General features: G+C 46.4%; 1 protein-coding gene across 2 annotated transcripts; it reads right to left on the reverse strand.

The window, feature by feature from the left end:
• Positions 1–276: 276 nt before the first annotated feature.
• On the reverse strand, positions 277–14,854 carry Kif22 (kinesin family member 22). Of its 2 annotated transcripts, XM_021167030.1 has the most exons (14): positions 14,780–14,850; positions 8,422–8,614; positions 6,760–6,887; positions 6,514–6,668; positions 6,106–6,315; positions 5,797–6,027; positions 5,517–5,670; positions 5,263–5,398; positions 3,476–3,644; positions 1,885–2,050; positions 1,462–1,523; positions 636–848; positions 493–552; positions 280–402 (listed from the first exon to the last, which is right to left on the reverse strand). In XM_021167030.1, exons 1-14 carry the CDS (start codon positions 14,835–14,837, stop codon positions 355–357), a joined length of 1,983 nt encoding a protein of 660 aa, XP_021022689.1. In that variant the 5' UTR covers positions 14,838–14,850; the 3' UTR covers positions 280–354. The 2 variants fall into 2 exon arrangements, with proteins under 2 accessions (XP_021022688.1, XP_021022689.1); XM_021167029.1 differs by having other exon boundaries at positions 277–402; positions 493–848; positions 14,780–14,854.
• Between the last annotated feature and the right edge of the window lie 2,141 nt (positions 14,855–16,995).

Consider the following 16,995-nt stretch of genomic DNA (forward strand, 5'->3'; position numbering starts at 1 on the left):
AGAGGGGAGCGCGCCGAGGGAGTTACAGCGAGGCGGGGCTAACTTGGAGCGCGTGCCCGCTTAACGGTCGCTGTGCTTAAGCTTTCGCGTCAGCTTTTTGATTCTTCTAGGCCACCGTCCCCTCCCCATTCCAATGGTTTATTTACAATCTTGGCCTAGTTTGGGGGTTTCCCAAAGATGGCGCCTACATGGGTGTCCCGCAGAGCGTGATCCTGACCCCCAGGGTAGTTATGGACTCTGACCCCAGCCCTGTCAACCTCAAAAACCAGGCTCAAGCACGGAATAAAAACTGTATTTACACAACACGTCACTATACAAGGATTTTTAAAAGAAGGTAATGTCAAGAGCTGGTAGTCAAGAGGGACCGCTGTGCTGGCTGGCGGCCAAACTCAAGAGATTCGCCTGTAAAGAAGAGGAACGTGCGTTAGCATAGCAGCCGAAGGTGGGCTGCTGTGGGAGAACACCATGCAGAAAGGGCAAAGGTGGCCTTACCTTCAGGAAAGACTCCACCTGCTTCCCAGAGATGCCTTCCACCTGTTCCAAGTCCTCCACCTAGTGGGACAGCAACAATAGGAAGGGAGTGGACACAGCATGGGGACACCCACCCCACTGCACCTGTCCCCCCAGGTTGTTACCTCACTGAAGGGGCCGTGGAGCTCCCTCCAGCCCACGATGAGCTGGGCTTTCTTCTGGCCAATGCGCTGCAGGCTGCGCAGTTCTCGAGCTGAGCCTTCATTCAGCAGATCCAATAATTTTTTGCGCCCATGTGCCAGTAACTCTGGGCTAATTTGTACCTCCCAGTAGTCCTCATCCTTTTCCACAGCTTCTGACTCATGGGATGGCTCCAGCTATGAGGTAACAGAAATACCAATAAAGGCAGTGGGTGACTGCCATGATGAGGCAGTCCATCTCTCTGCGGCCTCTCCCCTCTGGTCACTAATTTTGTTGTGCTTATTTAATTGCTAGCTCCTTTCTCAGTTGCTGTGAGGAGTCGATGAGTGACTGAGTGCACACATCAATCCTGACTAGGAGGAAGTATAGAGCATGTGCCTTCCGTGCTTGAGGGCTGGGGTTCAATTTCCAGTACAGGGGGAAAAGGGAAACCAAACAAAAATCCCATGTGGGGGAAACTGCATCATGTCATTACAATGGGGACAGTTCTACTAATGTTTTGTGTGGAGAAAATTATATTTTTCATTATATGTGAGAGATTCTTAAATACTTGTCCATTTCCTAAATAGGCTCTACAGTTCTTAGAGGGCAGGGGGCCACATTAGATCCAGTCAGCAGCCAATCCAAATACAAGGGGCATCAAGAAGAAAAGAAACAGTGGTAGATATTTTCTATGAGACACATCCATACCTCACTCCCCCACCCCACCCCCTCAAAAAAGCTCTTTAAGGCATCATCTTTAAGGCATTATGCAAAAGGTTCCCAGCTGGAAAATGGGGTGGGACTCACCTTCCTTTTGGGGCCTTTCTTCAGGAGGTGGATTTTGTTTGAGGACTCTCTCTGCTTCTGAACTGAAAGGAATTTGGAACTGGTCAAGGGCACAGGCCACCTCCTTCCCTCCCTCCCCTCCTAGTAACCATTTGCGTCTCCCAATTCTGATTTCCCTAGCTCCTTCCTTTCAATATGACTTTTTTTCTTTTTGAGGCAGGGTCTCATTCTATAAGGCTAACCTAGAACTCATAGTAACCCTCCTGCCTCACCCTCCTGAGTGGCACCATAGCCAGTCAGTACCCCACTGTCTACAACACCCTAGGACAAGCATCCAGGGCATTTTCAGACCCAGTGGGAGGATGAGTGACATGATTACAGCATCTTTACGTCTCTTCCTTTCTGAGGTAGCTGCTACTTCCTGGAACCTGGAACTAAACTTACTCCGTTGCAGGGGCATCACTACAGCCTTTTTCAGGGGCTTTGCCACTGTGCCACTATAAGAGGCAGGGGGCTGGAGAATTGTGGGAGTGTTCTCTTTTTCCCCTGGATCCGGTGTCTCCTGGGCCAGCACCTTGGCTTCCAGTTCTTTTTGCTTCATCTTAAGCCTCTGTTGGAAAGAATCATGGGAGATGTGATTTAGATCCAGCCCCAAAGCAGTGGATTAGGAAGGTGAGCAGATAAGAGTTCTGAGATCCAAGAGGACAAGGTGGGGATGGCAGGAGACCCAATGAGACAGAATTCAAAATAACTAAGGGAGGTCTAGTGAGCAGAGGGCTACCTAGAGACAGAATGAGTCCTTTTAAGCAAGGTATTCAACTTGAGGAGGCTTTTTCTTTTGGTTTTTTTTTTTTTTTTTTTTTTTTTTTTTTTTTTTTTTTTTTGGCTTTTCAAGACAAGTTGTGAAACTCAAACTCACAGAGATCTATCTACCTGTCTGCCTTCAGAGTGCTGGAATTAAAGGTTTGCAATACCACCTCTCTCATGTTTTAAAGATTTTTTTTGATTATACAGTGTTATGCCTGCATAGGCAGCAGATCTCCCTGCAGACGGTTCTGAACCGCCATCATGCCGTTGCTGGGGCCTGTACTCAGGACCTCTGTAAGGAGAACCAGCATTCTTAACCTCTGAGCCATCTCTCCAGCCTTAGATTTTTTTTACTTTTTTATTTTTTTAAGATAAAGTCTCACTATGTAGCCACAGTTGGCCTAGAACTTACTATGCAGATTGGGCCAAACGAATTTTTACTTATATGTGTGGGTGTTTGGCCTGCATGGATGTCTGTGCACTATGTGCCTGGTGCCCTTGTAGGTCAGAAGACAGTGTTGGGTCCTCTGGAAATAGAATTATAGGCAGTCATGAACTGCTCTGTGGTTGCTAGAAATTGAGTCAGTGTTCTTAACTGCTGAATCATGTCTCTAGCCTCTGGTAATATATTTACTATCTTGTGTATGTGTGCAGTCTATGTATATACCCAAAGACCTCAGAGAGATGTTGGCTCCCTGAAGCTGGAAGTTGCCTCATATGGGTGCTGGCAATTGAATTAGGGTCCTCTGCCAGAACAGCATGGGCTCCTAACCACTGAGCCATTTCTCTAATTTGGATTTCTTCCCCCTGTTATCTGATCTCAGTTGTTTCTTAGGCTTCAGTCATGTTAAGTGTATTCAAGCAGGGGCTAGAGAGATGGCTCGGTAGCTAAGTATACTGTTCCAGAGAACCCAGGCTTGATTCCACCAATATGGCAGTTCATAACTATCTCTTAACTCTAGACCCGGAGTATCTGACAACTTCTTCTGACCTCGGCAGGCATCGCACACGTGTGATACACAGTCATAAAGGTCAGCATAAAACCAGTATACATAAAAATAAATCTTAAACACCAAACAAACATTATTCAAACAGAAGACAGAAAACGTCCAGAACTGGATGGAAACTGAATTCTAGATCAGCATCTAAGTACCCTTTCCTGTCTGAAGACACTAGGAATGCTTCTTAAAGCTGGTTGGAATATTCAGCCACCTTCCCCAACATTTACCTCAATCTCCAAGTTCTTTTCCTCCACTGTCTTAATGAGCACCATCCGTTCTCGCTTTGGGGTATTCAGTAGAGGGGTCCCTTGGCTCCCCTGGGAACCCAGCAAACGTTCCATACTCAGGAGGTTCTCTAACATGGCTGGATCCATATTGCTTAGCTTCTGTAAGAGGCTGAGTTGAAAAAAAGGTTACCTTCTCTCTCCTCACCGACAGCAGCAGGACAATCCTTGTCACACCTTAACTTGGTGTATGTGTTCCATGATCCTGATGGGAACTCTTTAAGCAGTTACCTAGTCTCTGATAACTGATATCTAGTCATCTTGTCTTTTTCAGGTGAAGTAAACTCTCAGGGATACTGGAATATCAGATAAGAAGCTAACATGCACTGGATGCCACACATTAGGGACCTCAATACTACCCTGTCCAGGAGGTGCTTGTGATCAGGGAGGAGGAGGAGGGGGCACTGGGAAGGTAACTCAGCAGTGAAAAGCACTTGCCTGTAAACAAGGGGCTTGGAAGTTGGATACTTAGAGCCCACAATAAATGCCAAGTGGGTGTGGCAGCCTGCCTATTATTCCAGCCTCAAAGGGAGACATAGGATGCCCCAAGCAAGCAAGCAAGCAAGCAGGCTAGAAATAGTAGCCACAGCAGGAAGCTCTGGGTTTTATTGAGACCTCACCTCAGTGTGTAAGGTACAGGAGTGACTGAGGCAGAGTCTCAGCCTCATCCTCAAGCATCCATATGCATCCATATGCACACATAACCATGCATACCACAAACACAAAGAAGAAAGGGATAAGGTGAGAGCTGAGGGCTTGGATATTGGAAAGCTAGCAGGGAAAGTTAACAAAAGAGGCCCTCATGAACAGGAAAGCTACTAAAGACCTAAAGTGAAAAGACGCCTTTATCCAGTGGGCTGTATACGGAAGAGTCTTGTTCCAGCGGAGTCCTGGCTATCTAAGCACAGTAAGTCCTATCAGTCATACATCAATCTGCCTTGAACCTTCACCCTCACCTCTGATGAAAATTGTTTTTTCAAAGTGAAAATGCCACTTTTCTAATAACATCCAGTGAGATTATCTGTGCTACACTGAACGAGCTCTTCAAAGCCACAGGCCACGACCTGTTCTCCATGCTCCAGCCTTTGGAGAACAGCATAAGAAAGTGTAGAGTGAACAGTAGGAATTACTTTTACTGGCTTCACAGAACAAGTCATTCTTTTTGGGGAGTGGGGTAGGGAACAGTTTAGAGACAGGGTTTCTCTGTGTAGCTCTAGCTGTTCTAGAACTTGCTTTGTAGATGAAGCTGGCCTCAAAGTTTTTTTTTTTTTTCCGAGACAGGGTTTCTCTCTTTAGCCCTGGCTGTCCTGGAATTCACTCTGTAGACCAGGCTGGCCTCAAACTCAAGAAATTCACCTGCCTCTGCCTCCCAAGTGCTGGGATTAAAGTCGTGCGCCACCACGCCCAGCCTGGCCTCAAAGTCAAGAGATCCACTTGCCTCTGCCTTTCAAGTGCTGGATTAAAGATATGCACCACCACTGCTGGGCACCTGGTTTTCTGTATTTAAATTTTCTGGCTTTAAAAACTCAGGATCTCCATCTCCTAAAACTGAATCCTCAAAGTGAGGGTCTAAGCTTGATGCACTCCATCTAAGCGTGCCTTTGTCCAGAGCGCCAATCTGGCTGGCCCTTTGGTGAGTTTAGGATGAATCCCTTTGCTCAAAGACTTGACAGGCTAACCCCACTGTTACCTCCAGCTATTTTATTCTGTAGGAAAGGCCTGACTCTCACCTTAGTTTCTGGGAGGCAGACGATGGAGCTGCTGTAGACTCAGGGCTCCCAGTTGATTCTTCTTGAGGGCCTTTGGCTTTCTTTGCCTCTGAGGGGCCGAGCAGTTCTTTCTGAGACAGCTTACCAGGTGCCAAGGCTAAGGAGATTAATGAGATATAAAGAATCAGAGTGGCCAGCTTCAGTATCAGTGCTTGGTGATTCTGGCAAACTCCCCAACTCTCCTGGCTATTCCACCCCTCTTCCCTGGTCCTCACCATGAGGCTGTAGACTCTCATTGGTGAAAGGGCGGTTAATCACCTCCTTGGACCTAGCAGTGAAGTTCAATGCTGAGATTGTATCCTGGTAAAAACGTCTTTCAGGAGCAATGTTGGCAATGAGGATGCTATGAGCTGAGCCTCCCAGAGAGTCCTGAGGAGTGAGAATTAGAGTATGGGTCAGACTCCTATTCCTTTACAACAATGCCTGCTTCCCTAACCAGCAGGCCTAAGTGCCACCTTCTCCTGTTCCTTTTGATTCAACATGGGTGGACATGACCTGCAACAGACGAGTGAGCTTGCTGTCCCGGTATGGTATACGAGGGAGGCCCTGGTTTAATGCATCCACCACTTTGCCCAGTACAAAGAGGGAGGTGTTAATGGCTCCGCTCTCTTTGAGCCGAATGCCCTGGTTGCCTGTGCGACGGTTGTCCTCTGAACCAGCCAAATCAATAAGGTAGAGTTTTCCTTCCCGCTGGCGAAATGGAGTCAAACGTTCACGCTGATCTACCTAGGGGAAGAGAGAGAGAGACCCAGACTCAGTCCACATTTCAGGGGCTTCCCAAGCCTTTCTGTCAGCGGGCCTTACCTTGACCAAGAGCACTGCGTGACTACGGGAAGAACGCTGGTTAAGCCGGGTGGCTCCTACAGCGCGATTTCTACTGGCTGGAAGGAAGTGTTGCTCGAAGTCAGAGAAGCTGGTGATGGGCTTCTGTGTGAGGCCTGGGATCAGGATGTTCCCTCGGCAGTCTTCTCGGATCACGAGGTCTCCTGATGCAGGATCCAAGAGGTCTAATACCTATTTGAGCAGTGACAGTGAGCCCATTTCTCCATGACCAGGGTGCCTGCTTCATGGGGATTAGGATCCTTTTCTCTACTGGACTGTTAGGGTTCTTCCACTTGCTACCCCAACCCCGCCTGTCTAGGCTTCGCTGCACCTCTTTACTAGCGGAGAGCTTCGTGTCCTCTCCAGACGGCTGTTACTTTGCCACCTTACCTTTTCCTGATAGATCTCTAAATAGGACATAGCAACAGAAACGTCCCATGGCCGTCCCTCAGCACTCTCTTCCCTTGCTAGTTGCAGGAGGTCCATGAGAGCCCGAGGAATCACTCCAGGCTGCTCTGGGCTGCCCAGCATTGTGTGTGTCTTCCCTGGGCAAAGAGCAGAGAAAGGTATGAAGTTCCCCTCAACGCTCCTAGTTCTTTTCCTCATGCATAGGTAGTTCTCGTCTGGCTCTCTCACCTGCCCCAGTAGGCCCATAGGCAAGTACACTGGCATTCTGCCCTTCCAGCAAGTGCCTTAGGATGGGCTGTACTGAACCCACATAGACTTCCTGCTGAGTGCTCTTCTCACCATAGAAGGCATCAAACCTGTAGGTGAAAAAAGGTATTAGTAGGCTGTTTTGTGATACCCTCACCTAGATGATGCTGGCTTTAAAGGCTCTATCCCTTTTTTTTTTTTTTTTTTTTTTTTTTGACAAAGACCTTCAAAGTGTCTCTGAAAATTTTACCATATCCAGTCATTGTACTGATGTTAGGGAAACAAATTCATCTCACACTGCAATCTGGTTGGCCAGATACCCATACTCTACAATGATTCAGGAGACAAGCAAGACCATGGTAGAAGGAATAAATGATTTTGCCAGCAGAAGGAAGTGCTGCCAAGCAGGACACAGGGACAAGAGGCAGTGCTCTGTGGAGGGGAGCCTAAACTCAGGAAGTGTGTCCTGAGCCTGACGTGAACAACTGCCTCCCCAGACATATCAGACAGGGCTCCAAGAGCAGAGCAGTCTGGAGAAACAGGCCAGTTGAGCTGCTTGGAAGAGGCTCACTGCCTGCAGGCTGTGCCATGTGCTCCAGGAGTCCATCTTTGTGAGCTAGGGTGGGCTTGGGTGATGCAGCTGTCTTTGGGTCATTTACCTGCCTATAAACCCATATTCCTATAAATAACCCCAAATAAAACGTATTGGTTCTCCAAGTTGGATATTGGTGGTGTCCTTATTTAGGTTATTTAGGTAGTTAGTTCTCGCCTTGTGGTGAGCAGCCATTTGTTTATATCTTCCCAGTAATGCGTCACACAACATGGTGTGAAAGGGCTTTCCAATATTTTCCTTGAGGTAGCATTGGAACAGGGTAAATAAAAGGATGGTCTAGTGATTCAGTGCATGCTGACAAGAAAGCTGGAAAGGACCAGAAGCCTAATTACTAAGGGATTAGCACTGAAGTAAACTAACTTTCTATAAAGAAGCAAATAATAAATATTTTAGGTTTTGTGACTATGTGAACATGCCTTAATTCTAAGGCTAGTTAAGCAACTATTGTTATGTAAACAAATGATAAAACTTGATTTACAGAAAAGTCTACTGTGCTGGGCATGTCAGCACAGCACCTGGGCTCCCAGCACTGAGGAGGAAAGTCAAGAGGATCAGTAGTTCAAGGCCAGCCTGGACTTTATGAGACCTTGTTTCAAAAGAACAAAATCCAAAGAAACAAAAAAAATAAAACAACCAAATGGAAGACTTTGGTTGTATCTGACCTGAATGCAGTCTGTGGTTTATAGCCCTCTAGGCCAGACTAACAGGCCAAGTGTAAGTCTTTTGTGTAGTTCCCATCTGGTTTGCCATTCCAGAATCTGCACGGTCTTCTCTGATTGGCTGCCAGGTCTGCTTTCCTGCCCTTCCCCTGTATTTTCTAGATCCTATTTGAAGCCACATAGGTTGCTCCTTCCTTCCTTTGTTCAACTTCTAGTCTTTCTCCACAGCACTCACCTCACACCATTAACAGCTAAATAACCAGAGGAAGGATTGAGTGACAGCAAGGAACAAGATCCTGAGAGAGAGATCTCAGAAACCCTGTGAAAGTAACAAGCGCGCAGGCCTACGTGGAGGATCAGCCTGAACCTTACTGATATTTGAGCGTCTCCTGGTATTTCTTCCAGTTAGCCACTTCAAGAGAGCAGCTGTCTATGGCTCGGACACAGGGGAGCTCCTTCGCTTCTGTCTCTCCATCCATAAACGGGCGCAGCCGCACAGCCACCCTTACTCGAGCTAGAGGCGGCCGACGGCCAAGCCCTCCTTTGCTTACACAGCGGCCAGGTCCTGGAAGAGACCAGTTTTAGGTGTTAAAATTTGGAGAAGCACAGAGAAATGGGAATCAACTTTGCTAGAAGGTCCAGGGGTGCCTCTTACTTAGGGGGAAGCTCTTTTCATCATGGTTGTTGTGATGGCTTGAATATAGTTGACCCAGGGAGTGGCATTATTAGGAAGTGTGACCTATTGGAGGAAGTGTGTCATTGTGGATGTGGGCTTTAAGACCCTCATCCTAGCTGCCTGGAAGTCAGTATTCTGCTTGCTGCCTTCAGATGAAGATGGAGAACTCTAAGCTCCTCCTGCACCATGTCTGCCTGGATGCTGCCATGTTCCCATCTTGATGATAATGGACTGAATCTCTGAGCCTGTAAGCCAGCCCCAGTTAAATGTGGTCCTTATAGGAGTTGCCTTGGTCGTGGTGTCTGTTGTTATATATAAGGCAAGTCTTTTTTTTTTTTTTTCCTTTTTAAAGATTTATTTTTTGTTTTTGTTTTTGTTTTTTGTTTTTTGTTTTTTTTTGAGACAGGATTTCTCTGTGTAGCCCTGGTTGTCCTGGAACTCACTTTGTAGACCAGGCTGGCCTTAAACTCAGAAATCCGCCTGCCTCTGCCTCCCAAGTGCTGGGATTAGAGGCGTGCGCCACCACCCACTGGCAGATTTATTTTATGTTTGTGAGTACACTGCTTCAGACACACCAGAAGAGGGCATCAGATCCCATTACAGATGGTTGTGAGCCACCATGTGGTTGTTGGGAATTGAACCCAGGACCTCTGGAAGAGCAGACTGTGTTCTTAACCACTGAGCCATCTCTCTAGCCCCATAAGGCAAGTCTTTTTTTTTTTTTTTTTTTTTTTTTTTTTTTTTTTTAAAAGGGGTTTTTTTTTTTTCCCCGGGTTGTCCTGGACTCACTTTGTAGACCAGGCTGGCCTCAAACTCAGAAATCCACCTGCCTCTGCCTCCCGAGTGCTGGGATTAAAGGTGTGCGCCACCACGCCCGGCAGGCAAGTCTTATAAGGACCACATTTAACTGGGGCTGGCTTACAGGTTTGGAGGTTCAGTCCATTATCATCAAGGCGGGAACATGGCAGCATCCAGGCGGATGTGGGGCTGGAGGAGCTGAGAGTTGCGCCTCTTATTCTGAAGGCAGCAAACAGAAGACTGGCTTCCAGGCAGCTAAGATAAGGATCTCAAAGCCCACGTCCACAGTGACACACCCACTCCAACAAGGTCACGCCTCCAAATAGTGCCACTCCCTGGGCCAACCATATACAAAGCATCACAGTTGTGCTGTGGGCATCCCTCAAGGTAAGCCAGTTCCTTCTCTGCTCTATAAGTAGGGTAGGTGGACACAAGACACAAAGCAGAATTCTCCAACTGTGATATATACAGAAGTAACATGGAAGATTTTGTTTAAATCTATAAACAGCATAAGTCTCTGAATTAATCTGAGATTGTCTTTCTAACAAGGTTTCAGACAGTGCTGGGCCCCACTGTGAACTGCCAATCACAGGAATGCCCTAAAGGACTAAGACTTCCTCTCTTTTCTCTTCTTGTCTCATCTCTTCCCCCTCCTTCTCTCCTCCTCCTAAGATTTTACATCTGACATTGACAAAACCAAGCGAGGGCTGGAGAGATGGCTCAGTGATTAAAAGTACTTGTTGCAACCAGGTGTGGTGGCGCACGCCTTTAGTCCCAGCACTCGGGAGGCAGAGGCAGGCGGATTTCTGAGTTCGAGGCCAGCCTGGTTTACAGAGTGAGTTCCAGGACAGTCAGGGCTACACAGAAAAACCCTTTTTTAAAAAAAAAAAAAAAAAAAAAAAAAAAAAACAAAAGAGTGCTTGTTATTTACACAGAGGAGGACCCAGGTTAGGTCCATGGTAAACACCTGGAGGCCAGGCCAGGAGAATTGTCTTGAGTTTGAGGCCAATATCCTTTTCTGGTCACTATGGGCAACCCCCGCCCACACACACACATGTACACACATACACAGACATCAATAAAGAAGGGAAAAGTCCTGGGTTTTACTGAAATGACTTGTTGATCATTTAGTTAAATACTAAAGACAAACAAGGCAAAGATACAGACTTGTAACTCTTATCTGACACACTCTTCATTTCTTTCCAGTGATTTTGTCATTGGAAAAAAATCCTAAATTATTTTTTATTGTCAAAAAACACAAAAGATTTTTTAATCCTTATTTTTTATTTATGATATATGTATGTTTGAATGAATGCATGCCCCTCCTAGAGAGGTGCCCTCCAAGGCCAGAATCGAGAGTCAGGTCCTCTGGAGCTAGAGGTATAGAAGATTGGGACAGCCCAATGCAGGTGCTCAGAACCAACTCAGGTCCTTTGGAAAGCAGCATGAGATCTTATAGATGAGCCTTCCCTCCATCCCCAAGCCTCTATTTACAAAAGGTTAAAAAAAAAGAATCTCTGGGGCTGGAGAGATGCTCAGTAGTTAAGAGCATTGACTGCTCTGCTCTTCCAGAGGTCCTGAGTTCAATTCCCAGAACCCACATGCTGGCTCACAACCATCTGTAATGGGATCTGATGTGTCTGAAGACAGCTATAGTGTACTCACATATATAAAATAAATAAGTCTTTTTTGTTTGTTTGTTTTTCGAGACAGGGTTTCTCGAACAAAAGATAATTGGTGCCAAGAGAGCAGGTGACTGTGCCTGTGAAGTGAATCTGAGCTATCTCACCTAGGGACATTTGTACCCCAGTGAACACGTGGAAGCGTCTGGAGAAGTTTTGCTCATTACAACTTGGAGGTGAATAAGGAGAGTGCTATGCTACCGGGGTTGAACAGTTTGCAGTGTGACAGCCTCGAAACAAAGAACTATACAACTCAGAACGCTAGTAATACAAAAGTTGACAGAGGGTGGGACACAGGGAAAACATTTAATTAAGACTGTTAAACTGAGGAATAGTCAGGAAAACTAATAAGATAAGCAGGGAAATGGATGGCTGAGAAACAGTGTCTCAAAGGGTGCTGAGTTTTGAATTCCTTCACGAAGTCAGGATTCAGACTGAGGCACTGAGTGTCTAGCACTATACAGGCCCCTTATGATCTCAATACAAACAAACCAAACTGAGACATAATTTTAGAATAAATAGATCCAGGCTTGAACCTCTCTGAACTTTGTTATGATACTTTCCAAGATAAGATAATTATGAGCCTGGCGTGGTGGCGCACACCTTTAGTCCCAGCACTTTGGAAGCAGAAGCAGGCGGATTTCTGAGTTCGAGGCCAGTCTGGTCTACACAGTGAGTTCCAGGACAGCCAGGGCGACACAGAGAAACCCAGTCTCAAAAAACCAAAACCAAAAAACAAACAAACAAAAACCCATCTTCAAGTTGATGATTCCTCCTTAGCACTTCCTATTAAAGAGCTGTCTCTGGCTGGCAGAGCTCCTGTCCAAGCTACCATCTAGCTTCCCTTGGATGTTCTTAGGTACCTCAGATTCCACCTGTACTAAACTCTTCCCTTGCCCATCTCTGCAACAGTTTCCTCATTTTGCTAACACCCACAAATAGCTCAGACCCTCCCCCCAAATAAGAATTTTTAACTGTTTTCTTTCTTCCCACAGTTATCAATACCTGTTAACTCTTTTTAATTTAAAATTTCTCTGATGTTATGTATGTCTGTGTGCTACTATGCTGGCTAGTTTTTTTTATATCAATTTGATACAAGCTGGAGTCACCTGAAAGGTAGCAATCTCAGCTGAGCAAAAGCTTCCATAAGAAAAAGCTGTACAACATTTTCTTAACTAGTGACTGATGTGGGTGGTGCCAGTATCCTTGGGTTGGTAGTCCTGGGTCTTGTAGGAAAGCAGGCCATGGTGAACGGAGAGTGAGCAGATGAAGTAAACAGCATCCCTCCATGGCCCTGCATCAGCTCCTGAGTATCAGCTGCAACCCTGCTTGCATTCCTGTCCTGACTTCCTTCAGTGATGGATTAAAATGTGGGAGTGTAAGCCACATAAACTTGCTTTTGGTCACTGTGTTTCATCACAGCAATGATAACCCTAAGAGAACCTCATACATTCCCGATGCCCGTGGAAGCCAGAAGAGGGTATCAGATCTTCCCAAACTGGAGTTATAGATGGTTGTGAGCCACCGTGTGGGTGCTGGGAACCCAACCAGGATTCTCTGGAAGAACATCCAATTTTCTTAGCAGCTGAGCCATCTTGCTAGCCTTGGCTCTATCTCTTTAAATATGTTTTTGGGGCTGGTGAGATGGCTCAGTGGGTAAGAGCACCCGACTGCTCTTCCGAAGGTCCGAAGTTCAAATCCCAGCAACCACATGGTGGCTCACAACCATCCGTAACAAGATCTGGCGCCCTCTTCTGGAGTGTCTGAAGACAGCTACAGTGTACTTACATATAATAAAAAAAAAATATGTTTTTGTTTTTTGAGAAAGGCTGGCCCTGAGCTTCCAATCCTCCTACCTTGGCCTTTTGCGTGTGAGGATCACACCAGTGGTAGGTTTTAATTCTTCTGTTTGTGCACACCCACACCTATGTGCGAATGCACATGGGCATGGAGGCCAAAGATCAAACCCTAGTGTTCCTCAATATGGGATGAAACTCAGTCCTCAGGCTTCCAGGACAAGGACTTTACCAGCTGAGCTGTGCTCCCAGCCCACTCCTCTCCACTATGAAGAGAAAAACCACACCACAACATCCCTGGACTCTTTTATTGCTAAATAACGCTTGTTCTTTTTGATATTTTCAAGACTGAGTCAAAGTCCACCCAACCTCTGAACCCACTTTAACTACCATTTTCACTATCTTTTTATGTACGTGTTTTGCCTGCCTGCATGGAGATCCAGTAGGCAATCAGTCCCTCAGTCTGAATCCTATCTGACTGCCTAATGGAATTCAAAACTCGGCACGATGTATGTGCACCATGTCCAAACTTGGTGAACGTGACCCTGTTACTGAAATTACAGAGCACTAGACCCAGCTCCTCTCTCAGTCCTAACTATCATTTCTCTCTCTTCCCTTCTCTTATTTTGTTTTTTCCAGACAGGGTTTCTCTGTGTAGCCCTGGCTGTCCTGGAACTCACTCTGTAGACCAGGCTGGCCTTGAACTGAGATCCACCTGCCTCTGCCTCTTGAGTTCTGGGATTAAAGGTGTACACCACCACTCAGCTCCCAACTACCATTTCTTAATAAAGATTTCTCAAAATACCCAAAGGTTTGTTTCAGATTCTACACTACAAGTTTATGCTTTTCTATCAATGTATTTCCTCATATTACATTTGTTTATGGGACTATTTGTGCTATCTTGAAGAAGCTATTTACCCCATTTATGCCTGCTTCCTCTTGTCAAAACACAAGTACAGGGGGCTGGTGAGCCTTAGAAATTGAGTGCCTATTAGTTTTCTAGAGGTTCTGAGTTTGGTTCCCAGGGTCCACATCTGGTGGCTCACAGCTGCCAGTAACTCCAGCTTTAAAGGACCCAACACTCTCTTCTGGCTTCTGCGGAGATCCACACATAGGTGGCACACATTGATAAAAGTAAAGCTTTTTCTTAAAGACAGGGCATTAACAGTCATGACCTCAGAGCTCTGTACAAACATTAAACGGTTCATCACAAAATGCTTGCAGCACTGCCTGGGCGAGGCGTTCTCCTAAAGGTCCCCCAAAGCCAGGCCAGATTTCGGCCTATAGAAAGAGGAAAGACACGCATACGCAAATCGTCTTAGGAAAGGTTTGCAATCTCCTGGCAGCCAGCCTTTTCACCAGGAAAACAGCATCCGGTTCCAAGGCTGGAGGGAAAGGATTTTCCTTTGCCGTGTGATCTCACACAAGCCTTCAGTCGGAGTGGGATCTCTGAACAGACAGACAGACAGACAGACAGACAGACATCGCTGCTCAGTCTTTACAGATGGGTGGCTGCCCGGCTTTACAGATCACACAAATTGAAGCGCACAACATTAGTGCTCAGGCTCTAGACAAGAGCTGGAGCCCAGGCAGGGTCTCAACTCCGTCTACACCGCCGAAGGCAGCGAATAGAGGACAGGGTGGTGCGGTGGCGCCCACCCCCACGCCCGCCAGCCAGCGTCCCCTCGCCCTTCCGCCCCGCGCCGCCTGGAATTTTCGGGACCACTGCTACTCCGTAAGTCTCACGCAGTGGTGCTCCCTCCTCCCGGCCCGCGTACCTGAGGTGGCCGACGCCATCTCCCGTCGCTGCGGCCCCGTCTTAGCCCTTAAGCTCATAGCCCTCCCTACTCCGCCCCGCTTCTCTCTTTTGAATTACCGGGGCTCCGCCTCCCTCTCAGATTCGACCAATCACAGCTACGTGCCGCCGGAAGTTTCGGTTCTAACTCACCGTAATTCCGCCGTCTCGGGCTCACTTCCGGTCTCGAAAGCAAAATATTCCCAGGGATAGGGACCTGGAGTCTGTCACTAAATGGTCAGTAACTGAGGTCCCTGCACTTTCAGGCTTTTGAATTGCCAGGTTGGAATTGGCCGAGTGCAGACTTTCGCCCGACTTTTCCTTCTCAGCTTTTCTTCTGAAAGCACTTGATTGATTCTATATTCAAAGTACCCAGCTCTGAATACAATTTTTGCCTTTTGGAGCGGACAGAATCTCTTTGTAGCCCTGGCTGTCCTGGTGTGAGAAGGCAAAAAGTTCCTCTTTGAACTTTACTCTCCCCACCCCCACCCCTTTTTTTTCTTACTGTGGGAAAGTTCCTAGCCCTGTTCTAGAATCTTGGGACGAAATGCCCCCAGCTAATTGCATGCGTTTGGCTTCTGTTAAACTACTTGCTTTCCTTTGCCCCGCATCTGCCAAACAGGATGTAGTTTTTGTGTGCTCTTTGCCTTTAAAAGCTTCTGTAAAATGCAGTTGAGACTGCTTTGTGAGGAGTTTCTTTCCAGGAATTTTCTAGTGACTTAATACAGATTGTTAAATCAGACTTTGGTGGTCTTTGGTTCTCTAACTAGCAACATTGTAACTCACTATGTAGACCAGGCTGAGCTTAAACTAACAAAGACCCGCGCTCTTCTGCCCTGGGAGCTTCAACACCTTGCCATCTAACCATGAAGGACCACAGTGAGACAGATTATCTTTAGGTAGCCCTGGCTGGCCCAGAACTGTGTAGACTAAACTGGACTCAAACTCACAGAGACCTGTCTTGTCTTTGCCTTCCTGGTGCTGGGACTAAAGACAGGAATCAAAGTTGTGTGTCACTACACCCAGCTAAATTCAAAGATATTGACTAGCACAATTTACAGTTCTAGAATGAGACCGCATTTCACACAATCAAGAACTGATTGGTCGCAGTCTAGTGACTTAAGGTTAACTTCATTACCATGGAAATTGAAACTGGACTGTTTGACATTTTGGTTATTACTTCTGAATTCTTTTTTTTTTTTTTTTTTTTTTTTTCTTTTTCTTCTTCAAGACAGGGATTCCTCTGTGTAGCCCTGGCTGTCCTGGGACTCACTCTGTAGACCAGGCTGACCTTGAACTCAGAAATCTGCCTGCTTCTCCTTCCAAAGTGCTGGGATTAAAGGCGTGCACCACCACTGCCCGTCTTACTTCTGAATTCTTAAAAGCAAACTTTTGGTTTGATATGTAAAAACTTTGCACCACTCTGAATGTTTTGTTGTTGCTGTTATTTATTTATTTAGAGATGGGGGTCTCTCTAAGTGGCCCTGGTTGTCCTCGAACTTACTATGTAGACTAGGCTAGCCTTGAAATTTATTGAAGGCAAAGCACACAAAGATGTGTGTAGACTCATCAGATGGGGAGGGGGCCCAGAGTCGGTGTCCTCAAGAACTGACTTTTGTCTGGTATTCTAGAATCAAACATACACTCCAAATATTTTCTCATTTCCCTGTCAATCTGTATCAACTACAGCTTAGCTTCAGCTTTCTGAAATTCCCAGGCACTCTGTCTCAATGAATGATGTCCTGGTAGCTAAGCATTAAGCATTGGCAGTAAGCGCTCCATTCAATGTCTTCACCTGTTCTGTGCATCACTCCTCATTTCCATTGCTTCCTAAAGCTTCCTCTCCCCTCTGACTGCCGCCAGACAGCAAGTGCTGGCATCCCAAGCCCCACTCAGCCTTCTTTTTACTTTACATATACATAGTTCCCCATCACTGGAACGCCATTATTTAGACACTAATAATTTGTTATCTATCCTAGCTTTAGTCCTAAATCCAGCCGTTTGTAACGACGCGCATGAACTCGGAGGTTATGCTCAATGAAGAAAGCCAGGCTAAGGAAGGACAAAAATCGTGTCACTTCATTTACATATGGAACAAGAATGTGGGGCTCCTGGGAGTGGAGAGCAGAAGGAAGGTTCTCTGAGGCTAACGAGGGGGGTGGCTGAGAAAGGAACAGACTGACAGGAGGGAAACGAGAG

This window comes from Mus caroli, chromosome 7 (genome assembly GCF_900094665.2).
Source record: "Mus caroli chromosome 7, CAROLI_EIJ_v1.1, whole genome shotgun sequence".
Taxonomy (NCBI): domain Eukaryota; kingdom Metazoa; phylum Chordata; class Mammalia; order Rodentia; family Muridae; genus Mus; species Mus caroli.

Excerpts from the sequence above, each read along its gene's own strand:
- Kif22 (XM_021167029.1), bottom strand. The coding sequence starts at position 14,837 with ATGAGCTTAAGGGCTAAGACGGGGCCGCAGCGACGGGAGATGGCGTCG. Across the intron at positions 6,028-6,105 it reads ACGCAGTGCTCTTGGTCAAG|GTAGATCAGCGTGAACGTTT; the intron begins GTAAGGCCCGCT and ends CTCTTCCCCTAG. Across the intron at positions 2,051-3,475 it reads AAAAGAACTTGGAGATTGAG|AGGCTTAAGATGAAGCAAAA; the intron begins GTAAATGTTGGG and ends TCTTTCCAACAG.